The 25,417-nt window shown below is 39.0% G+C and overlaps 1 protein-coding gene across 1 annotated transcript; it reads left to right on the top strand.

The window, feature by feature from the left end:
• The first annotated feature begins 17,271 nt into the window (after nt 1–17,271).
• LOC143601966 (uncharacterized) lies at nt 17,272–24,974 on the top strand. Its single transcript, XM_077079233.1, has 5 exons — nt 17,272–17,493; nt 17,820–18,867; nt 18,955–19,070; nt 23,981–24,152; nt 24,223–24,974. The coding sequence occupies exons 1-5, from the start codon at nt 17,476–17,478 to the stop codon at nt 24,435–24,437; spliced, it is 1,569 nt and encodes a 522-aa protein (XP_076935348.1). The 5' UTR covers nt 17,272–17,475; the 3' UTR covers nt 24,438–24,974.
• Nucleotides 24,975–25,417: the final 443 nt, after the last annotated feature.

Below are 25,417 nucleotides of genomic sequence, written 5' to 3'. Positions count from 1 at the left end.
TTATTATTATTATTATTATTACTGACACGACTCGAAACCAGACTGATACGAACTTAACATGAAAAAATATTAGTTTTGGTTTGCTGACACGACTCGTTTTCTTAAACATTATTATTATTATTATTACTGTCACGGCTCGAAACCAGACTGATACGAACTTGACATGAAAAAATATTGGTTTTGGTTTGCTGACACGACTCGTTTTCTTGAACATTGTCAAACTAAACTTGACAAATTTAAAAGATAGGTCAATTTGAATCCGTCATGATAAAAAGTGGATCGACATGTTAATCCGTTTAAGAATTTTAAAGAAGTTAATATTTTTAAGTTTAAAAGCAAAATAATTTAATTTATTTTTAAGCTACTTTTGTATACTTTTTACTTATAACATTTTTATTTTTATTATTTCTAACTATATAGTCTCTTGTTATTTTTATTCGTTTTTTCTTATCTTGAGTTAAATATGTGAACCTAAATTTGTTAATTGATAATAAGAGATAAATAAACAAAAACAAGTAAACATATCATAAAATTATATAAAACTTGATTCAATTAAAAAAAAATCATAAAATATTAACAAGTTTTATAGGTATTACTCATAAAATCATTAAGAGTAATTAATTGTTTAATTTATTACTAAGTCAATAGGTATTACTCATATTTGTATATGAACGTAAAATGGGTTGACCCAAACACGACATGACACGAATAAATATATATCTTGGGTTAGGGTTGAAGAATCTTAACACATTAACTCGCCAACCCGAGACCATCCATCACTTGTGTCACTTTTGGTGAATTATGACAATGAAAATTTTGAGCTAGACCTTGTGCAAGAATGTTAATTCGAATCCCGATTTCACCCGGGTTTTCGTTTCATCGTGTGTTACGTCAGAAATTTATGCTCTTGTGGTAACACAACAACTGTCAAGTGACAGTCGTCGATATAGTTTCTCAGTGGCACGCCCAAGCCTAAAACTCTGAAGCCATAATGGACCCGGTTAAGACAACATAGTCTGATCAGAGTGAGACAACGAGACTCTCTAAATTTAAAAAGTATGTAACTAAAATACAGAAAAATCATTGTTCTAGAAAAAATAATATAACACGAGTCAATGGCATGTGTTTTGAATAGTATGTTGAAGTGAGTGGTTATGTGTGTACTCAATTAACGTTACTTGTGACAAGGATGGTTGTGGTTTATAAACTAAGAACAAAATAAGTATTCAAAGACATTTGAGTGGCGTGTCAATCATGTAACTTTGATGTATAGATTCTTATGATCGTGTTCTCTTGTTATTTTAGGAGTTTAAACCTTTTTAAGATATGTTTGACACTTGGATAATATAAAAAAGAGCAACTTTACTTGATTTTTTAAAAAAATTTGTTATAAATTCATCACATCAAAGAAAAAGGTCAAGCATTTTTTTACTATATAAGTTAACATCTAATGTATACTAAAAGGTTTCTTAGGTAAAATTTTCTTTTACGTAACATGTTGGATCCATTTGGCTTGATTTGAAGATCGAATAAGTCAAACATCGCAAAAGAGTCTATTGTTTAGATGGAACAAATGTTTGCAAAAACGCTATTGTATGTTGATGCTCAGAATGAGATTCTACATAAGCAAAGGCAAGCCTATCTCTGGTTATAAATCACAGGTGCTAGAAATATATGGTTATAAATCGAGTTAAGTGTCATTTTAGTATTCGTAGTTTATCTAATTACGCAACTTTAGTACCGCTTTTGATTTTATTGCAAATGACTACTTCATTTTTCTGGAACTTTTCATTTGAGTCCTTTTTCTAACCCCGTCAATTTTGTCCATTAATTTAGGGGTAAATTGGTAATTTCATTAATTTATATATTTTCACTTTCGAGCTAAGTGTCATTTTCATACATTTTGTTTGTTCAATTATCCACCTTTAGTACCTTTTTATAATTTATTTCGACTGGATATTTGGATTAATTTGGATCATAATCAAACTAAAAGAGACATTACATATCACATATTGCAACTAAAAGGTCACTAAAATACATGATTTGTAAGTAACAAGGAGATAAAACAAACAATCCCAAACACCCCTCAATCGTTCCTAAACAATAAACGTCCTGCTCAAATTTTGAATTCGTGTATTAATTTTAGCTCTAACAGACTCATCCCAAAGGAAATTGAAGTAATCGTCTATCTCTCCTATATCTATAGATAGATATATTCGACGATCTCCACTTACAAGTTGCAACTATAAACACAATACGTAACCTCTTCCTTTTTCTTACAAGTATTAATTTCCTTTTTTAAATCCTAATGCATTTTCTCCCAAAATATAAGTAATTAGATCATTTCTTTCCCTTTTCATTAAAGATAGGATTCTTCTTCTAGACTTAAATAATTACAGCCCAACAATTATTTATTTTTGTTAATGTTACATTCTTATCTTCATATATAAAATAAAAAGATTCAATTACAATAAAAAAAGTGGATAAGCGGACAACAAGCTATGTCGCTACCCCAATTTTTCAGTTATATACATACACAATTATATTTAGCTGAAATTTCGCTTGAAATCGCTGGTTTTTGCAAGATTCCCATGCGGAACCGTTGATTTTGGTCAGAATCTTGCTGGAAACCGCTGATTTTGGTCGGAATCTTGCCGGAAACCACCAATTTTGGTCGGATTTAACCATTGACCGATTAATTGGCCGACTAGCTCAAAGTTAATCAATGAAGTGAGGACTAGCGATTAATTGGTGACTAGTTGAGCTTTTTGCAGCACTGCTCATTCCAATCATCTCTAGTACTTATTTTCACATTAATATTATCATGTTTTATATTCTCTTCACTTGAATTGCTTGAATTTCCCAAGCTATAACTTTTAATATTAATATTGTTGTTTAATAAGACTAATCCTATAATTAAGAAAGTTAGTTCATTAATAGATTGTACTTGATGAGTTAATGATTGATTCTCTTTGTTAAGGAGATCAGACTTAGATGAAAGTGAATCATATACAACTAGCTTTCAACATGTTGTAATATTTCTTTAATTGCTTTGATTTCCATCGAGCTCACTTGTTTTGAAACCAAGCCAAGATCTTTAGTAACTTGTAACTTCTTACGGGGGTTCAAGTTTGGATTCAAATCGGAAAATTGTCTCGAGTGACTTAATATGCTGATTGATGAACCGTCTTTGGATTTTGTTATTATTGTTGTCGGATAAAGAGTTGTAGAAGGTTGGGAAACATTCTGAATCTAACATCGGCATTTTTTTCGTGAAATGAAATTTACAGTAAAAAAATTAACAAAAAAATCTCAAGTCTTATTTCTTAATAATAATTATTAATTATGATGTCTCGTTTGCCTAATGTTCTCACTTTGTTACATGTCCATTTTTTTCCAACCCACATGAATGCCATGAGACTTATTTCTACACCCAGATAAATATAAAATATTGAAATATTTCTAAACTAAATAATAATAACTTATTATTCTTTTAAATATTTCTTCGTTATTATTAAACGGGTATCGGATAAAATAAAATTCGGGTCATGGGGTGCGTTTGACAAGTTTAGTGGTGTGTGTTTGCCTGTTTCCTATAAGATGTAGCGAGTGGTCGTGTGTACTTAATTGACGTTATAATGACAAGCATAGTTGTATGTTGAATACGGTATGCTTATCTCATCTCGGGTTAACTTATTCTACAATGTCTTCTAAATCTATGAAATGTATAAAGACATAATTAATCGCAAAATATAGCACAATGCCGAGTAACAAACACAACGTCGATAAACAAACACAATGTCAAGAAAAAAATATATAGTGACGAAAATAAACAAAAAATACAATGATAAATAAAAAGACACAATGCTCTGAACAAATATTCTAAAATCTAAAAGCGAAAACCTAAAATTTAATAACGTAGAGTTTGACGTGGCGGTTCCAATGCCGCTTGATTAAGTTCAATCAGAATTCGTTTGATATCATTTCTACGACTTCCTATTTTCAGATGACTATGTTGTTTAACTTAACCCATCTCATATAATGGCACGTTAATCATGTGGCTTTGATGTTTAGAGGCTTAAACTTTTTTTAAGATATGTTGACATTTGTTATAACTTCATCTAGTTAAAGAAAAATGTTCACCTGCTTGACTGGTATAAATTTTCATCTAATGTAATACTAAAAGCTTTTTTTAGTTAAGGTTTAAAAAAATGTATAACTTTTAATATAAAAAGGTTAAACGATGTAAAAAAAAGTATATGTTTTAAATGTGAGACACCTTTTCCTTAAATGGAGACCGTAGGTGTCGGGTGCTTCTTTTTTTTTTCAAACTTGGTTTTGTTTTGTTTGGAGTTGTACGAATTGTGATTTACCACATATCTTTGTTGATGTTGAAGTATCATTGTAGTTTTTATAATGTGCAAAATAGTCGTTAGTGGCTAAGGATGTGTAAACATAAACAAATAAAGTATATCTAATATTTTAGCATAAGTTGATATTTTTATTTTCTTAAAGATAGAAAAATGCATTTCATATTTTATGATCATTTAGCACTAACACTTTTCATTTTGTAAGTATCTAAGTAATTAAGATTTCTCATACTAAACATCAAATGAGAAAAAAAAAAGTTTGCAACCCCCTAGTCGTACCCTCGGTCACACTGTCAAAAGTCAAAACAAAAGGATTCAGTAACTATCGAAATAATAAGATCTCTTCACGTTATCTCTGATTTGAATTGGGGAAAATGATTTAATTGTAGTCTCTTGCCTTGCCCCTTGACCAAAACATATGTTAATATGTTGTTTTTTCCAAGGGTAATTGAAAAGGTAGGTCCCAGCAGAGCCCAGTTGGACCCGTAAGACTCACCTCAAAGAGGGACGTCTGCGCAGTTGAACCTGCAAAACTCACCTTCAACAGGGACGTCTGCGCAAAGGCTAAACTCGCAAGACTCCTTGAAGAGAGACGTCTGCGCAGAAACCAACTGGATCCGCAGGACCCACCATGCTCAGAGACGTGATGTCCTTACGCGCAGTACGCAAGCTGTTCCCGCGGGAAAAGCCTCTCAATGGTGAAGTACTCCGCCTGTTCCCGCAGCTGCGGATACAAGCCATCAGGGAAGGCTACCCGCGCAGCAAGGCTACACGCACAAGGCACTTAACTCTTAAATAATTCAGTAATGTCACCTGAAGAAGGAGTGAGCAAGCCGGGAACACTCCCGCACAAATGAGCCAGTCCGTACGATACTGGAGGATCTTTTGTACTGTACCTGACGAGGTATGGACAAAAGATCTGACCAAATATACGACAGCTCACTAACGACAGTATGACGAGCAGCACGCTCTTGTACTGTATGTCACTATTAGCCGCTGCCTACTCACCAACCTGTCGGAGGACGTGCTTAGCCTGCACAAATGAGCAGGTTAATGCGTGTAGAACCCCAGTTGGGAAAACACGAATAAAACTGCAGCTTCAATGTCGGAGAATACATACTGCGTAAACAACGAGATTCCGAACCAAGTGCATATCGGCTCGAAAGGCTCGATGACACTCCCAAGAGCATGGAAGGGAGCTCAATTACACAGTCGGCATGTAGATCAATTCCAAACTTGTAAAAGAAAAGGCCCAGAGCCACTTCTAATGGAAATAATTCTCCTTATCACATTGACGCTAATGGTCTTACATTTATATTTCTACACTGATATGCCGGTCTTCACCGCATACATAAGTGGGGAAATAAGTCGTTGCGTGTGGAAGGCGGCAAAACCCGCATAAACACAAAACGGCAAACCTTCACGCAGGTCAGTCATAGGTAAAGTTTGGTCATCCCACTAAATGAAAGTGACGGTCTTACCCGCACAAATCATGATAGAGGAAACCGAACTAACCTATTGACAACCGCGCGTCGAACGGTTAATTTATTCAAAACGCTGATGCCGGTTTTCACCGCATGTGTAAAGAAATCGTTGCGTGTGGACGGCGGCAAAACCCGCGTAAACACAATAAACGGAAAACCTTCACGCAGGTCAGTTATAGGTAAAGTTTGGTGATACCACTAAATGAAAGTGCCGGTCCTAACTGCACAAATCATGATAGAGGAAACCGAACTAACCTATTGACAACCGCGCATCGAACGGTTAACTTATTCTAAACACTTAGACAATTTATAAGGAAAAGATGAGGGAAACCTCCACGCAGGTCAGATATAGGTAAAGTTTAGCCATCCTACTAAGTGCAAGTGACGGTCTTACCCGCACAATCACGAAGGAGGAAGCAAAACTCCAACCTATTATCTACCACGTTCAAAGGTTAACTTATTCAGAACACTTGGGAAGTTGCTAATTTAAACTAAAGTATGCATGAGCAAGTCATATAACGTTTATAAAGCAAGACATCCAGTGAAAGTAGCGGTCCTACCCACACAAAGATTTATATTTCATAATAATTCAAGTATTACAAGAATGGCCGGGTATCTACCCGCCTACAAGAATATAAATCTATACAATGTAAACCTATCCTAACAGTGGGAAGGGATCTAAAGGTTCAGGTTTCAGGACCACTCCCTCCAAACCCACTTGTACCCGCACCATCAGTTGGCTGTGGCGGTTCAAGGGAGGTCTTGAGAGTGGTTAACCCATCATCAGCAGCAGCAACTTCGTTCACCTTCTCCACCACTGGATGCGGGAAGGCAGCATACTAGTTCACTGCTTGGTCATAAGCAGCTTCAGTATCCACATCATATAAAGGGAAGTTGGAAGGCGGGATGCCCTTCTCAACGAACCCTAGACCAAGCAGGAAGCCAGCCTTTTCCCCATCCTCATGAGAAGCGTTGAGGGCTGCGCTCATGGCATCGTCGTATGATGTGTCCGTGAAGACCCGATGCACAACCTACAAAACAAAAATACAAGTATCAAAACATTTTCTAAGTATAAAGAAAAGCGTGAAGACATTATGAAGCTAAGCTTACCTGCGACAACGCTTCTCGTAGAAGCCATTCCTTGGTAACCAGAGCCTCCTGGAGGGCAGCTTGAGCTTGGTTACGGGCGCGTTCGGCTTCACTTTTGGTAAGGTTGGCAAGCAACACTTCTTTAGCCGCAGCCTCTTCGACTCCCTTAAGCTTACGCTCAGTATGGTCAAGCACCCCCCTCTGGTCCAAGATCTCTTGGAGCTTCTTGGCGTCTTCCATGGCCAAGGCATCATGAGCCTGTTGGAGCCTCTCTAGTTTGGCTTTAAGTTCCTCATTCTCGAGGCGTAGAGGCTCAGCAACAGCTTCAGCCTTGGTGGCCCTCTCAGTTGCGTTCCGTGCGGTTTCCTTAGCCAGCCGAAGCTGTTAGTTAAGCCTTGGAACGGGCCTCGAGACAGGCCTGAACTTCAACCTCAAGGGCCTTGAAGGCCTTCTCCTTCTCCGCAGCAACAGCGGAGAGCCTCCTGTTCTCCTCTCGGACAGCCCGCGCCTAAGCTACTTCTTGGATCCGAGCTGCCTTTAACTTGTCGTTTTCACGACAAAGCAGCTCGACACGCGGCTGCATCCGAGCTAGGAGAATCCGGAGCTCATTTGTCAATCTACCCTCCTGGTAACTTGACATTGCTCCACTCGACGCATTCTACAGGCGTCCGAAGGGTTGTTCCTCGGCGGATGTTCCATCGTGGAACATACACTTCATTGGAATCCGACACTGCAAAAGCAAAAAGCAGTTAGGAAAATATGATATAAATATATATATATATATATATATATATATATATATATATATATATATATATATAAAAGGCCAAAATAACCCTACGCACCTGTAGGGTCGACGACAGGCCTGTAGCCACCAAACCCTTCACCCGAACCTAACGGATATCCATCCAAGAGGTCAGGCAGATGGGAAGGAGGCAGAGATTGGCTTGACGCCCCAATCCCGGACATACCTGAAGGACCGGCCGTAGTCGCCGGCGCCGGAGGAGGCATGGCGGAGGCCGCCGTGGTAAAGACCAACGGAGGTGAACTCACCGGAGGTGAACTCACAACCGCGGTCGTCGCTGCGGAAGAGACCACAGCAAAACTCACCGCCGGCTCAGTGAAAGAATCAGTGAATATGGCACTGATAACCGGCGGAGACGTAGTCACAGTTGGAGCAGTTGCCTCAACCGAGTGAGCAACTGAACCAACTGAAGCAGGCGCGGCCGCCTGGGTCATCGCCTCAGGTAGGTTGACCAAACCTACCATCATGGGTCCGGAGGTGCTCCTCCCCGCTCCACCCTGGAATGCGGAAGCATCCATGCCTGCACGAAGACAAGATATATAAGTATAATGGCGGAAAGATATGAAGATAAAATTAAAGGAAATTTATACTTACGAGTTCTCTTCAACTTGAAGGTTCTGACCGGCGGGGACGAACCCGACGGAGCCGGCCTCTTCACGCCGGTCACCGTCGTAGAACTTGGTCGCGCGGCAGTGGCAGATGTCTCAACCTCCGAGACTGTTGTCTCACCACCACCAGGGTTCCCCGCCACCTCCTCGCTTTCGGTCTCTGAGTCAGACCGATTCACCGGATCGGCAGTAGAGGCAACCTTCGCCTTGCCCTTCGCGCCAGCAGCCTTCTTCTTCCTCACCAACAAAGGACCATCTGCGGATTCCTCATCAAAAGATGACAAGATTAGAGGAACTCCAGCAGAGGTTTGAGCATTGAGAGGGCGAGGGTCAAAAAGTTCTTTACCTGGCCGCCTGGCGCTCAGGATCTCGTGGCCTGGCGGGTAGACCTCCACGAACCGATCCGCCGTTTGCTCAAGGATGGGCAACTCGTTCTCATCTAGAGCACGAGTACCCATCCGAGCGGGACCATCAGCTTTTCGCGGGTACAGAAGCGATTGCAAATCGTTTCCCTCTGAAAAAAGAAAAAACAGTTTAGCAGAAAAACCCTAAATCAGCAAAAAGATGTGAAGCATACCGTAAGGGATAGAGTTCAAACCGTATTCAAGGACGATGGGAATTTGCGGCGCCTCCGCCCCAGCATTCTTCCACGCCCGGCTCATCCCGAGCATTACCATCCCGGACTCCGCAAAGCGGTAAACCGGAGACTGGATCCGGGAAATCTTGGCGAACCATTCCGCCTCCTCATAGTTGGAGGCGTGAAGGTTCGGGAGAGCTCTCCCGTTCTTAAACGTCATCGCTATCGGGACGACGCGAGCGGAGATATAGAAGAACTCCCGCTTCAAAGACCGAAGACTGCGCTCGGTTGCGCAGATCTTCAGACCCTTGATCCGATTGACCAAGGTATACCACCCCTGGATGCACCTCCAAGAATAGAAGGTCATCAGGCGGTCGACATGGGGCTCCACGCCCAGAATGAGGCACACCCATTCAAAATGGCGGATCTTTGCGATCTACATTGGGTGTACCTCCGTCAGATGCACACCGTGTCTCTCCAGAACACGGTATACAAACTTTGTCAATGGGAACCTGAGATTCCCATAGACGAAGAATGCAGCGTACACCCCTATCTTGCCCTTGGGGGCATCGTACACCGTCTGATGAGGTGCAGGAAACTCAGGCTCGAAAGGCTCGAGCATGAACTTCCTGACGACGTACTGATAGAGGTCGGCCGGAAGAGCACACTGGCACTCACCAGCAGTACTCTTGTCATCCTTGTCCGACGTGGATGACGGATTCTCGACAAACACGTCAGACTCCTCGGCAGTAGCCGCAACATCATGAGAAGAAGACATTCTGGAAGGATGAAAGGCAACGATTTCAGGAGAATGCTCGACAGAAAGGTTAGAGTATTCGCCGGAAATCGCTTGAAGAAAGAAGTGAAAGTGTGGATTAAGATGCAACCTCTCCTCCCTTTATATACTCATCGCAATGAATGCGATGAATTTAATGCGGAAGAGAGAGGAAAACACTGGTGCAATGAAACTATGACACGTGGAAAAAGCAAGCTGGCAACAGCTGTTGACAGGACGCGTGCCAGAAACTTCGCGGCCACGCGCCCGAAAACTCGCGCCCACGCGCCTGAAAAAGCGTCTGGAATGACCATATACTGTCACGTCGTCATAACTTCCTGCACGTCCTGACACTATCAGAAGAAACCGTCGGACGACATTTCAACAGTTTGGACTGTTCTTATCCTTTCACAAACTCTTCGAATTTCAAAAAGATTCAAAAAGATTCAAAAGTAAGCGGGACTATACCCCTTACCTTGGCAACCAAGTAACTATAAGACAGGTGCGGGTACAGTGTCAAGGCAAAACCCTTCACATACTTAGCACCTGCAGGGAATTGAAGCCAGGAATACCTTGGAAGTAAAGTAACTATAAGACGAGTGCGGGTACAGTGTCAAGGCAAAACCCTTCACATACCTAGCACTCCGCAGGGAATTGAAACCAAGAAGGATCTTCTGGGCCATGCTTGCGGAAACGGGAATAACATCCCCGCATAGCGGGAACGTCGAGAACTAGATTGTTTGAAGCTCCAAGATGGAATTGGTTGTTTAAACATAATTGATCACTATGTTCAAAACTACCAAAACCTCATGGAGAATCTATACAAGTGGAACTCAACGCTCCTGACTTGCGAGGAGGTTACAGACCTACCCGCATCATACCCAAAGATCAAGCAGAAAAGTCGGGAATTTCTGCGTGACATTAGGACTTCCGCGGGAAGAATCCCCATGGAAAACCTTAAAACTAAACCCTTTTCAAAACCCTTTGCTTAAGTCCAAAAGTTCACCTCACTTATTAACAATTCATGAGAAGAACATTGGACTGGGGGGACTTGAAGAGGTAGGTCCCAGCAGAGCCCAGTTGGACCCGCAAGACTCACCTCAAAGAGGGACGTCTGCGCAGTTGAACCCGCAAGACTCACCTTCAACAGGGACGTCTGCGCAAAGGCTAAACTCGCAAGACTCCTTGAAGAGAGACGTCTGCGCAGAAACCAACTGGATCCGCAGGACCCACCATGCTCAGAGACGTGACGTCCTTACGCGCAGTACGCAAGCTGTTCCCGCAGGAAAAGCCTCCCAATGGTGAAGTACTCCGCCTGTTCCAGCAGCTGCGGATACAAGCCATCAGGGAAGGCTACCCGCGCAGCAAGGCTACACGCACAAGGCACTTAACTCTTAAATAATTCAGTAATGTCACCTGAAGAAGGAGTGAGCAAGCCGGGAACACTCCCGCACAAATGAGCCAGTCCGTACGATACTGGAGGATCTTTTGTACTGTACCTGACGAGGTATGGACAAAAGATCTGACCAAAGATACGACAGCTCACTAACAACAGTATGACGAGCAACACGCTCTTGTACTGTATGTCACTATTAGCCGCTGCCTACTCACCAACCTGTCGGAGGACGTGCTTAGCCTGCAGTTGGTGGAACAGGAATAGTACACAGTTGGCAGAACAGGAACACTATTCAGCCGGCTGTACCTGCTTGGAAACCTACATTCGGCTATAAATACTCCAACACCTTGGAACGGTATCAGGATCTTATATCTTATCTCATATCTCATATCTTGATATATTACCTGATATCTGCTCTAGTCATTCTCTACACTTATATTCAAGAGCAATCTAGTCTGATTCTCACGCCGGAGGGTGGTCACAAGGAGGTACCCCCCCCCCTTCTCAGTGACGAGCTCACGGTGTCTGTTTTGCAGGTTATCAGAAGAACCATCTTTGCCGGACCTAACCCTCGTGGGAAACATCTATTTAACCCCCAGATTATCCGTAATCTGCCCGGGGTCGGTTAGTGTTTCTTCAGTAATGATCAGTTCCGATGACTTGAGAACTACCACTACGATGGATATAAAATTCATCTCAAACGCTATAACATGTGTGTATCCGTTTAGCAACAACTATGCACATACGTACACTTATATTGAGCGAGTTATGCTCTTAAAGCATTGTTTCTAACTATGGGCACAATACCATACAAAAATGAGATAAATGATTATATGGCAGTTAATTCTAATAACCCACATGCTATAATTTAACCGTGTGGTGTATTTGAAAAGCTGGAAACGAGATGGTGTTTGAAGGAAAAGTGGCTAATCTAATTAGAGTAATAGGAGAAATAAAGACGTTAAGCTTTCTTTGGGTTCGGAATAGATCAAAATATTTAAGCTTACTTGGGAAAGATGGGCTGATTTTAATTTTGATCTTTTGTAAGGGCTGGGTGGGTAGTTTTTTTTTTGTTGGTGGTTTGGTTGTATGTATATTTTGCATGGATAGTGTCATGTTGATTTTTGTGCTCTTTGTTTTATAAAATTTCTTGATTGGTCATTTAAAAAAAATATTAACTAGCATTTAATACTAGCATACAACATCAAATGAGCTATTTGGTACTCAAATAGGCTTTAAAAACATAGCGCAACTTGCATATCTAAAAATCTAAAATATTAGTCGTATGACTCGTATCGACACAGTGAAGATAAACTAACAAAATATGTTAATACAATCATTTGAAAGGAAAAACAAACTATTAACGTACGCTTTGTTTAATAAACACTATGAATTTACTCGTATCCAAACTCTTCAATTATTCGATGTCTATTTGCACCTAACTGGGTCAACCGAACAAACTCATTACATTGATCAATTGTTATGATCGATCTTGTGAGTTTTAATTGTTAAAATTTACTGTTATTAGCCATGACCATGACTTCATCTTGTGAGTTTTAATTGCTATACTTTAAATACTTTAATGTAATTTGCTTGGCCCAACCTGTTACAGTCTCATCCATTTTTTGCCCCACTGATAAGAAATATTGTAACCACGCCACTTGTTTGTAGCATGAGCTCTAAAGCTAAATATATGGTTTAGAGCTTGAACTCGTGTAGGGCGGGGCTTGTGCATGAGCGGAGGTGCAATCATATAGGGCCCAAAATTTTAAGGAGCCAAAAAAAGAGAAAATTGTTTACTTGTTTTGCATACATATAAGAAAATATTTTTTTTGAACAACTAAATATATTATTTATAAATCACCGCTAGTAAGGATCGAACCCTGACCACCATTTTAAAACTAAACCATCTTTGCCACCAATCAAATGGTGTGAGTTATATATAAGGAAATATTTAATTATAGTTTACTTATATACATATATCTATTTTAAGTGTCAATTTATACTAATATAAGTAATAACACAGGACATTTGATACCTCAAGGACAACCTTAACATTTGATATCTCAAGGACAACCTTAAGCTCGTGTTGGTGTAGTGGAGTGTTACGATTTACATGTGAAAACTAAATCATAGAAATTGAAGACATGATGAAATCTAATCAGCTGGCTAAGTAACATATGAGTTCATTACATTCAAGATTCATATGTTTTAGTTTTACAGTAAAAAGTTTAAATAAAAATGGTAAATTAAGGAAAAAAATAAAGTATTGGTAAAAATAAGTAACCCCCCCCCCCCCCAAGTAATCAACCCATATCATTATTTATTTATACCTTTTCTTACTTAGTTCTATATAACCACAAATATTTAAACTATCTTCATGTATATGTAAAGACAAGTCGGTCTCTCTTTCAACTCATTGTTCATTCGTCATTCAACGTCTTTTACTCTTTTTTTCTCTCTACACTTACTATGTCTTTGGCTCTTATCGACTAGTAAGAAAGATCCTTGATCCTCTTCATATCACCTATATTTGTCACTGATTATCCCCACGTAAGAGCATAGGAGAGAGTCGGTCTATTTACCTTTAATGATTTTAGAATAAAAATTCGATTCTATAATAATATTATTAATATGATTATAATTTCATTAGTTAATTGATAAAATCTTGAGATATAATAATGAAATTAAATTATTATTGAAAATCCCTTGATATGAGTAGCTATCTTTTCCTCCATTTTGAACAACCCCATTCACTCAATTTATACATTTCTACAAAATCAATTTTAAATTTAAAATCTTTTTTTAAACGACTGTGTATTATCAACCAAACCCGAATTTCAGCCAAACAGGAACCGTAATCCAAAAACCAAAGAACCTTTACAATGAAAAAAATATATTCAAGCACACCACAATGGCATTATTATTTGCTAGTTATAAATGCTATTAAAATAAATAGAATTATACTTTTATTAAATAAAATACCATCATAAAAGAAAGTACAAATGATATAATTAAAAATTCATTGAATCAAGGAGTGCAATTTATAATAATATAAAGAATGAAGTAGACAATCAAATGAAAAACATCAAGGACCACTCCTGCCTCCATCCCTCTAAAATACAAGTGCATCCCAACAATCTTTAATCAAACTTAAATAAACATGTCCACAATCCTTCAATTATAGCCGGTGGTAGGAAGACTTCAGTTCTTTTTTCGGTGAAGACTTAAGTTCGATATTCATTTGTGTTATTTTGGATAAATATTAACAATGAAAGATTTAAACTAGGCTTAGAGAGTTTGTCAGCCCGGATCTTGAGCCCACCCTGACTTTCGTCCCACCGTGTGTTACGCCAGAGAGTTCTGCTCTTGTGACGGCACAATGATTGTCAAGTGGCAGACAATATGGTTTCCCGGGAAACATTTAAGCCAAACTCATAAACCAGTGTGAGCCCGATTAAAACAACATAATTTAACAAGAATTAAGCAACTTGCTCTCCAAATTAAAGCGAATGATGACCTAAATAAATAAATAAATATTACCTTTCTAAACAAAATAAACATGTCACACTGTTTGTGGCACATTACTATACTCTCTAGTGTGTGACATTGATGATGATGATGATGATGATGATGATGATACAACTGCAGATGAGAAACAATAGAACCTTTAGTTCAAAGCTTTCTCATTCTGTTTCATGATTATGTCATCTGTTTATTTTTCAGTGTGCTTTTGTGTATCATGAATTGATTCCATTGGGGGCCCACCACAAAGCACTTTCCTCTTCAGAATCCCAATATTTCATCCCAAATTGACTCCTTTTTAACACTTACCAATGCCTGCAGCAGCACCCATAAAGAAAAACCCTAAATTTTTGCAAGAAATTAAGTGGGTCAGTGTCTGATTCCATTATTATCAAGTTTCTTGAAAAACCCACATTCAAACAGGTCTGATTTTGTAGAATCTTGATCGAGATTGTTGGTTTTTGTTAAAAAGCTTGGATTTTTATTGTGAATTAGCTTATTTTCTTGAAAACCCACATTGAAATAGGTCTGATTTTGTGGAATCTTGATCAAGATTGTTGGTTATTGTTAAAAAGCTTGGATTTTTATTGTGGATTCTTGTTTTTTTGTGTGTGTGTGTGTATGTGAGAATTAGCTTGGTTTTGCTTGAATGATCAATGATGGGTTGATGGTCCCACAATATTAATGCTGTGATTGTCAATTTTCTCTTATTCTTCTTCTTCATTGCAACCACCACATTGTTTAATGGGTGCCACACATTCACACCTAATTTTGTTTCTCAAATGGGTTAGTGTTTAATTCATATGGGTTCTTTCTTTTTGATCAATTGAGAAAAAAAAAACCCTTTTTTGTTTTATAGTTTTTTTTAAGTTATTGCCAAAAGTTGTATGAAGTATAATCTTGGAACTTTGACAAATTTTTTTTCATAATAATCCACCAAAAGATCCTATTTTATTTGAGAAAGTTTGAGGTACCCAAATATTGAATAAAGTTGGGGTTTTTTAAGAGTTTGATTAAAATCTTGGATGCTTGATCTTTATCATGGTCTTTTAGTTTGGTCATAAGTCAAAACCCTTGAAGATTTGTGGTTTAGGGTTTATAAATCTTGAAAGTTGTTGATCACTTTGTTCAAGCAATCAGATTCCTTACATTGATCCAATGGAATTAGTAAGCAAGACCGAGTAAAACGAAGAAAAAAAGGATTTTTTTTAAAGATTCTTTATCAAATCAGAGAATTGAAATTCGGACCATCGTGATCTTGTCTGAAGAACAGCTTGTTTTGCTCTTGTTGGTATCATCAAAAGGTTATAAATTTAGGTACTTTCTCATCCCTGCATATTTATAGTCATGGTTTTGGATTCTGTAGACGATTAATTGAGCTTTTAATATTTTTGTACTTTTGCATTTACATCGACAGCATCAACGGTTGGTAGTCATTGTATTTTACTAAAAATGCAGCCGAGTAGTCTGTTTCTTAATGCAACTCTGTTTTTCCGATACATTAGAAGAAAACATGGAAAATATAGCTGGTAAATCGTAAATGTGTGTAAAGTTATAACCGTTGCAATTATTAGGAACCGTTGCAAGGGAAATAGAAATAAATGACTATCAGTAAGCAATAATCATGCAGATTTTTACTGAAAAGTTCATATAGTGATAAGATTTGTAACAATCTTTAATATTAAAATTTTCTTTTGCATTATTTTTTAAAAAAGTTGATTGTTTAAAGTTACAATTGGAATAAGATTTGTAACGATTCTACTTGGTCTTTGACTTGTTACCATTATATTACTCTCGAAAGTGCAAAGAAAAAACCTTATAGTTGGCAAGTATGCATAAATAACCGTTAGCTTATTACCTTTGTCCATTTTTACTAACATGCGCTGCTATGCTGCCAACCCTCCAACTTATGTATTTCAAAAAATTGTTAAAAACTTTGTTTCTGCCAATAAGTTTATATTTTGCATTTTTGTACATAGTTTGGATGTTTTGAGGGATATTTGGATGTCTTTTTGAAATTATGAATCAATAATCAGTTTTCTTGCAGCAATTCTATATCTGTTTCTCTGATTAGTAATATATTAATTATTATGATACGAAAAGATCAGCAAATCAGATTCATAATTAATTTTCCACATCTATACATGCCATTAAAGACTAACATCTGGCCGAGTGATTCAAAATGCTAATCACTCGTTTCTTGAGTCAAATATATAAACAAAAACTTCTTAGTTATCACATTTTCACCATAAGATGCATCCATTAACAGCATTTCTAGTGATTTGAGCTTGTATTCACATTGGTTCTTTCTTATCAGGCTTATCATCTTTGTTTGTCAGATAAAAAATTGAGGATACTGTTTGAGGATCTCGATTTCATCATGGCAAAAAAATCACAACAACGTTCTGCCCGACAAAAGAAAGACACATCAGGTTGTATGTGGGGAATTATTAGCATGTTTGACTTCCGATTTGGTCGGACTCCAAGAAGGCTGCTTTCAAATCGTAGAAGATACGACGATTTTACTTATGGTAATACTTTATGTTGTTTGTGTATGTTTTCCTTAAGAGGTTGAACTTTTAAAAATGTAGTTAAGACTTGAGATAGAAACGGGTCAAACCGGTCGAAAGTCGTCTAAAGTGTATTAAAATTCAAAAAAGAGAAGACCGTAAGTATTTGACCCGAACCCAGTTTGACCCGTAACCCAACTCACCCAAATTCCGAGTTCTAGTTTATGAATAAATTTACTGGCTTGTGACCTGGTCATATAACTTGTAATTTTCTTGTGTTTTTATGGTCCTCCATATTCCACATCAGAAGCAGATTTTCCTACAGATTGGCAGGAGATGCATCCAAGCATTCAGGTATAGGATGTTACGAGTTTGACTTTTTAAAACTATTCAAGAAAATCGAACAAATTCAGTTTTTTTATTACTGTAAAATTTGAAGATTCTGTTATTATCACCTCTTTTAGATGTTTAACACTTTGACTAATGGTCAAAAGTCAAACACTTTTGTACAGCCATATGTGAAGTCAAACTTTAGTCTAGTTTTCGGTTCATACAGAAGATGTTATATGTTTACTTTGATAATCTTGATTATTTTGTTACAAAGACATGACATGACTGTGGGACCCACAAAACCGAATTTTTTTTTTTTGACAAAAATGGTTTTCTTGACTGATCCTCAGGATATCGAAAAGGCGAACAAACCGGCATATGATCTTAGGAGGACGAGAGTAAATGAAGTTACTGAAGAAAACATGTTCATTGAGCAAGATCTGAAGCCCAGAAAAAGCCACGAACGCAAGAATATATCTAAAACATTAAAGAAATCTTTTGATGAGGAAACCTCGATTAGTCATCAAGCTCAGAAAACCTCACAGTATCGTGATCTTGAAGCTCTCGTGAGAGAAATTTTATTAATTTACCGAAAAAGGAACGGACAGAATGGTGATCTTGGAACAGGGGCAAAAGGGTCTTTTCCCATAGTCGAAGAAAAGCTTATTGCAGCCATTGAGGCTTTGCTGAACGAGAAATCAAGAAACGTGGACCGCAAGAAGTTCCACCGTTCAAAAGAGATGTTTCAAATGTTGACTTCAAATAAAGAAATGTTCTTGAAAATCCTTCAAGATCAAAACTCGATTTTGCTAAAAGAAGACCGGAAGTCAAAGTCAAAGTCAAAGGGTCAAGAGTCAGAAGAACCCTTGACCCATAAACACCGAAAGATCCACAGAAGAAAGAGTAAGTCCCAAGAAATTTTACCCTCGTATGAAAAGGACAGAATTGTCATTTTGAAGCCCGGGTATTCTGAAAATCGACAATCACCGGGGACCAGGGAAAGAGCGGGAAAAACGGTTGATAGTGGATGGTGTTCTCCAAATAGAGATCATTTCTACATGGAAAGATTTGCAAAGGTTCCAAACGGGTTTAAACGTGTAAACGAAATTAAAAGTGAAAATGCAGATGATCGGATATCAAACATTTATGTCGAGGCTAAGAAACATTTATCTGAAATGCTGACGAGTGGAGATGAAGATGCCGAGTCAATGAAGAGAAGCCTCACGCCCCTCCCGAGAAGTCTCGGGAGGATTTTGTCTCTTCGAGAGTACAATTACTATTCTCCATGTACAAGTCCTCGAGGTCAACCGAGACCTGTGGTCAACAAAAGTCAACCGGCCGAGACTGTTGAAAACCCTGTAAGGAAAGCTGAGGTTCTTGAAGTTGTCACTCGTGAAGGTACTCTTCTTTCTTAAGTTTCGGTTTACTTTCAAATAAAACGTTATGCGTTGACTTTCGTGGTCAAACTCTTCACTATATGTACAGGGGATCAAGAGAGTATAAAATCGTCTTTATATGATAAAGAACACGAAAAGCAACCGGAAGAGTGTGAACCCCGTGATTCTGCTACTGAAGGTCGACCTTCTGAGAGCTTGGAACCGGTAATTCACAAATTTATCGATTTTAAACGAGCCATCGAGCTTGAGCTCTGCTCATTTAATTTAACGGAGCTCAAGGTTTGCTCGTTTCGAGTTTTATGTCAAAAGATCGAGTTCCACTTGTTTATAATTTATTTATAAACTAGTTTGAGGCCTGTGTATTACACGAGTAGTTCTTGAAAATACAATATTGAATAAATAATCAGTATAAAAGAAAACAATAAATCCGTTAAACACTATTAATACAGTTGTTATACCAATAGTCATTAAAACAATTTTAAAGTAAAAGACAATTATAAATATCAAATGTTGAAAAAAAATAAGAAGTAAATATTAAAGTAAGAAATTCTAAAAATGGTAACTATTATTTTACTGTTATAAATTTGTTAAAAAGGGTGAGGTTTAATGTAGGAGTGACAAGTGGCAAAACTTGTAGTCTTTTATTAGAGAGTATAGAAGTATAGATATATAACTATTGGTGTATATATAATTATAATTTTTTGTATAACATAATGCATATTATTTAGTTATTTTTATCATAGTCATATACTTATATAAATATATAATAATAATAATAATATTTATTAGGTAATATATTATTAAATAAAAGTTAGTATATTTTGTAAAGAAGATGGTTGTAGTGAAAGTAATGTTTATTACTTGAAGGTGTAAGAAATACATAAGCAACTACATCTATTTATACACAAATAAACCCTAGCTATCAACCCATAAAAGGCCCATGGGCTTTAGCCAACTATATGGGCTAAAACCCTAATTATAACTAAATACAACTAACACTCCTCCTCAAGTTGGAGCATAGATGTTAATCATGCCCAACTTGTTACAAATAAAATCTATCTGAGCTTTCCGGAACGGTTTAGTTAGAATGTCTGCTAGCTGAATATTTGTCTTCACATGAACTGGTTGAATGGAAGGAGGATCAGTTTGTGTGCCTACTACTCGATCTCTGATAAGGTGGCAGTCGACCTCAATATGTTTTGTCCTCTCATGAAATACTTGATTCTTGGCTATGTGAATGGCTGACTGACTATCACAGTATAACCTCATCAAGTCATTAGAAACAACCCCGAGCTCTCTGAGAAGACGACGAACCCATGTCATCTCTGATGTTACATCTGCCATGGCTCTATACTCCGATTCGGCACTCGACCGGGAAACCGTGTGTTGCTTCTTACTCTTCCATGATACAAGATTTCCTCCAACAAACACACAATATCCGGTGGTAGATCGTCGAGAAATCGGACAACCTGCCCAATCTGCATCTGAGAACCCTGATATCCGACCATCTCCTTCTTCCGTGAAGGCACCTACACGACAATGACCCTGATCAGAGTATAATATACCCAAGCCAGGTGAGGTCTTAAGATATCTTAAGACACGAATGGCAGCATCCCAGTGACCGGTGTATGGTGTAGCCATAAATTGGCTCAGAACACTGACAGTAAAGGAGATATCCGGTCGTGTGACGGTTAAATAATTAAGTTTACCAACCAACCGTCTGTATCGCTCAGGATCTTTCATTGGATCTCTTCCTTTGGTAGGAGTTTCTTTGTAGGAAGCATTGGGGTATCAACAGGTTTACAACCCAGTAAGCCACATTCAGTTAACATATCAAGAACATACTTTCGTTGGGAGAGAAGTATTCCTTGTGGAGAGCGGGATACTTCTATGCCAAGGAAATACCTCAATCGACCTAAGTCGCTGACCTGAAACTGAGACTGAAGAAACTGCTTGAGTTCGATAATCCCGACCTCGTCATCACCTGTGATTATAATGTCATCCACATAAACAACTACGATAATCCTCTTTCCTTTCTGGTGTCTAAAGAAGACAGAGTGATCGTAGGCACTCCGAGTCATCCCAAACTGTCCCATAACACTAGAGAATCGACCAAACCATGCCCTGGGAGACTGTTTAAGACCATATAGAGAACGACGTAGTCTACAAACTTTCGAGGCCTCCTCCTCAACAACGAACCCTGGGGGCTGCTCCATATATACCTCCTCCTCAAGAACACCATTAAGAAAGGCGTTCTTGACATCAAGCTGATGGAGCGGCCAATGATTAATGGCAGCAAGAGCGATACAAATACGGACAGATGACATTTTAGCAACCGGAGAGAAGGTTTCATCGTAATCAATGCCATATGCCTGAGAATACCCTTTTGCAACCAACCGAGCCTTTAAGCGGTGTAAGGAGCCATCCGGGTGTAGTTTAACCGTAAACACCCAACGACAACCAACAATACGCTTCCCTTTAGGAAGTGTTTCAAGATACCATGTATGATTGGACTTTAGAGCCCCAATTTCATCTTCCATAGCCTGTCTCCATCCTGGGTGAGCGAGAGCGCTCGTCACATTCTTGGGAATCGGGTAGGAATCAAGGGTAGTGGTGTACGCATGAGATTCAGGAGATAGGTGGGTGTAGGCAACATAGTCCTGAATTGGGTAACGAGTACATTTCTGGGGTTCCTTGCGAAAGGAAATAGGTATATCGGGAAGTGGGGCACCAGGAGGATCATAAACGGGTGTATCAGAGGTTGTTGGATCGGGTAAGGATGTATTAGTGAGAGGTGTGGATTGCTCGGATGTAGACGGAGTATCGGAGGGTATTTCGGGGTCGTGGCCAGGGTATGAATCAAGAGTCGCTGATGTTTGACCCCTACCCCGCCTAGCATATGTGAAAAGCAGTGGCGGAGATTCTGTCGGTGGGTCAGAATCAGTAGAGATTGGATCGGTAGAAGGAATTGACACAGGAATGGTGGGGATGAAGGGAGATGTGGGTATATCGAGGTCGGGAAACGGGTCAGAAACAGGAGTGGAATACTCGAGAAAGTAAGGAGACTCGTGAAAAGTGACATCGGCACTGGTAAAGTATCGGTGAAGTGATGGGCTATAGCATCGATACCCTTTTTGAACCCGTGAGTAACCAAGAAAGACACAACGAATGGCTCAGGGATCAAGTTTGATGGTTTTTGGACTATGGTCATGAACATAGTGCGACGCAACCAAATACTTTAGGTGCGAGAGGAAATGGATCATCGTTGGGAAATAGTACAGAAAACGGTGTTTTACCATGAAGAACGGTTGAGGGCATGCGGTTAATCAGATATGTGGCAGTGAGAACGGCATCTCCCCAAAAACGATGAGGAACACGTGATTGGATCATGATTGTGCGAGCAACATCCAATATGTGACGATTTTTGCGTTCAGACACACCATTTTGTTGAGATGTATAAGCACACGATGATTCATGAATAATGCCGTTGGTTTTTAAGTATGAAGAAAAGTCGGTGGAAAAATATTCTTTAGCATTATCAGATCGAAAAGTTTTAATGGTGGTGTTAAATTGGTTCTGAACATAAGCATTAAATTCTCGAAATATGGAAAATACCTCACTACGAGATTTCAACAAATAAACCCAAGTAGTGCGAGAATAGTCATCAATAAAGGTAATAAAATATTCAAAACCCAACGTAGATTTGATAGGGCAAGGACCCCATACATCAGAATGCAACAGTTCAAAACAAGAACTGACTCGATTGGGCACCCTAGGGGGATAGGGACGCCTGGTATGTTTACCAAGTTGACACGACTCACAATGAAAATTAAAAGATGAAAGTGGTAAATCTGGTCGCATTTGCCTCAGAACCGCTGTAGAGGGATGACCTAACCGACAGTGAGCCTCCCTGACAGCGGAATCACATAAGTTTGCTACAGGATGCGAAAACGGGGATATACGATAGAGACCTCCTGATTCAAAACCAGTACCAATTACCCGGTTTGTTCCTAGTTCATGAAAAACGCAGTGAGTTGGGTAAAAGGCCACAGAACAGTTGTTTTGTTTGGTAATCTGACTCACTGAACAAAGACTGGTAGGAAATTTAGGAACAAATAGGATAGAAGACAGTTTTAGGTTTTCCGAGTTACTGATGGATCCTATGCCGAGAACGGGACATGAAGATCCATCGGCAAAACGTACCGGTGCATGGGAAACATTTTGAAGACTAGAAAAAATACCCCGATTCCCAGTCATGTGATGTGTGGCTCCAGAATCAATCACCCATGATAAGTCAAGGCTAGAAGGTTTACCTGAATGTGCCGAGCTGGTTTGAGGATGAGGCAACTGGGAGGTAAGAAACCGTTGAATAAGATCATGCTCCTCTTTAGTAAATGTATACATGTATGTATTTTCGCCCATAGTGATACACGAAACTGAAAATTGACTGTGAACAGTAACAAGTGCGGGTGGAGGGCGGGAACAGATTCCGGCGTAAACAGTTAATCGTCGTGAACAGTTAATCCCGGCAGCGAACAGTAATTCCGGCAGCGAACAGAAATTCCGGCAAACGAACAGTGGCTTCCGGCTGTGAACAGTAATTTCTGGCGTGAACAGTGATTTCCGGCGATGAACAGTCTCCGGGTGAACAGTGATTCCGGCGTGAACAGTATTCCGATGAACAGTGATTCCAACGTGAACAGTGCCGTCGGTGAACAGTACTTTCACGGTCGAAAAAAAAAAAGATTTCGTGACAGGACAGAACAACAAGGCAGGGGCTTGTTTCAGATCTGAAGGCTGCTGGTGACGGCTGGTCAGACTCGGGTTCGGGTCAGATCGCGGCTAGGGTTTGGATCGAGAGTCGTAGCTCTGATACCATGTAAAGAAGATGGTTGTAGTGAAAGTAATGTTTATTACTTGAAGGTGTAAGAAATACATAAACAACTACATCTATTTATACACAAATAAACCCTAGCTATCAACCCATAAAAGGCCCATGGGCTTTAGCCAACTATATGGGCTAAAACCCTAATTATAACTAAATACAACTAACATATTTAAATAAATAATAGGCTCGTTTAAACTCGTAAAACGTTCTTCATGTCGATTTGCAGGATTTACCTGAAAAGAATGAGCCATCTTCTCCTCAAAACCTTCACGAGCATTCACTTGCAACCAAAACAGAAGAACACGAGATACATCCCGGGAAACCTAGTCCTACATCCATTCTCGACCCGTTGTTTTCAGATGACGATATTATCCCTGCAAGAACCATTTCTCCACCTGGTAAGCATATGTTATAAATATGAAATAATATTCCTGTCATTTGCTAACTTATAATTTTTGAAACACGCAGTTGACGTCACGGTTCAACCGCGAAGCATCCAGTTTGACGAACTCGTTTCCGGTTCAGAAAATCAACAAATACGAATCACAGACTCGGGTGATAACGAGGAGTCCGAGTTTGAATATGTCGAAGCCGTGCTCCTTTCCTCGGACCTAAACTGGTCGGGATTCGAAACCCGATGGCTTTCATCGGTTCAAATACTCGACCCGGTCTTTATTCGATGAAGTGGAAACGTTTTCAGGTCGGGCCAAATACGACCAAAAGCTTCTATTCGATTCAACTAATGAAGCTCTTGAAGACGTATGCAACCGCTTCATTCCCGAGTCATCATTTATTAAACAAAATGTCGGGCCCGTTCCTAAAGGAATGGACCTGATAACCGAGGTATGGTCGAGGCTCGAGTCACGTCTAAGTAAGGTTCACCCTCGGGATTTGAACACGCTCGTGAGAAACGAGTTGGAAACAAATAGAACGTGGCTGGATCTTCAAACCGGGTCTCGTCAGGTGGTTAATGAGATTGAAGAGTTAATATTTGAAGAAATAATGGATGATATCGTTTTCGAGTTTGTTAGTTAATAGATGATGGAACGAGTAACAGTCCGTCTTGGTCGTGAAACTCGATTCGTTTGAAATCGAGTTCCCGGAAGATGGTTTTATTCGTTTGGTGTGTTTTATTTTATGTGATTTTGGTCACTTTGATATAGTTAAAAAGATATATGAATGGAGGTTAGTTTGTAAACTATTTATGTAAAATCTTATATAAAGGTTGTATGTTAGTAGCAGCTTGTGTTAAGAGTTTTATTTGATATATAAATGGAGGTTAGTTTGAAACCTTATATTAATTATGTAGTAGTTTTATCAAGTGGTAAGTTCACTATCTTCATTTACTCTGCAAAATAGTTTTTTCTTTCTTTTTTTTTTTTAAGGTATATTGGTTTTTATTTATCCTAACTATTACATTTTGGTCACCGTCGAGCCCAATTAACGAATTGGCTGCTGACGGCCTCAACCTTTAACGCATTTGGTTCTAACAGTTCGCGACTAATAGAATCCTAACACCGTTAGTTGCAGGTCGTTGGAAAAACGTTTTTTGCCAGGAAATTAACATTTTTTTCCAAAAAATTTCAACATACTCGTCCCAAACATCTTGGTAACTTCGTATCGGACCCAGAGAACCGTTTTCTAGTAAAAATCCCAATTATTG

Source organism: Bidens hawaiensis, unplaced genomic scaffold (genome assembly GCF_021521415.1).
Source record: "Bidens hawaiensis isolate Kalapana, Puna unplaced genomic scaffold, B.hawaiensis_p1.1 tig00057703_1, whole genome shotgun sequence".
Taxonomy (NCBI): domain Eukaryota; kingdom Viridiplantae; phylum Streptophyta; class Magnoliopsida; order Asterales; family Asteraceae; genus Bidens; species Bidens hawaiensis.
Note: the sequence above shows the minus strand (reverse complement) of the source record. Positions and strands in the feature narration are given on the sequence as shown.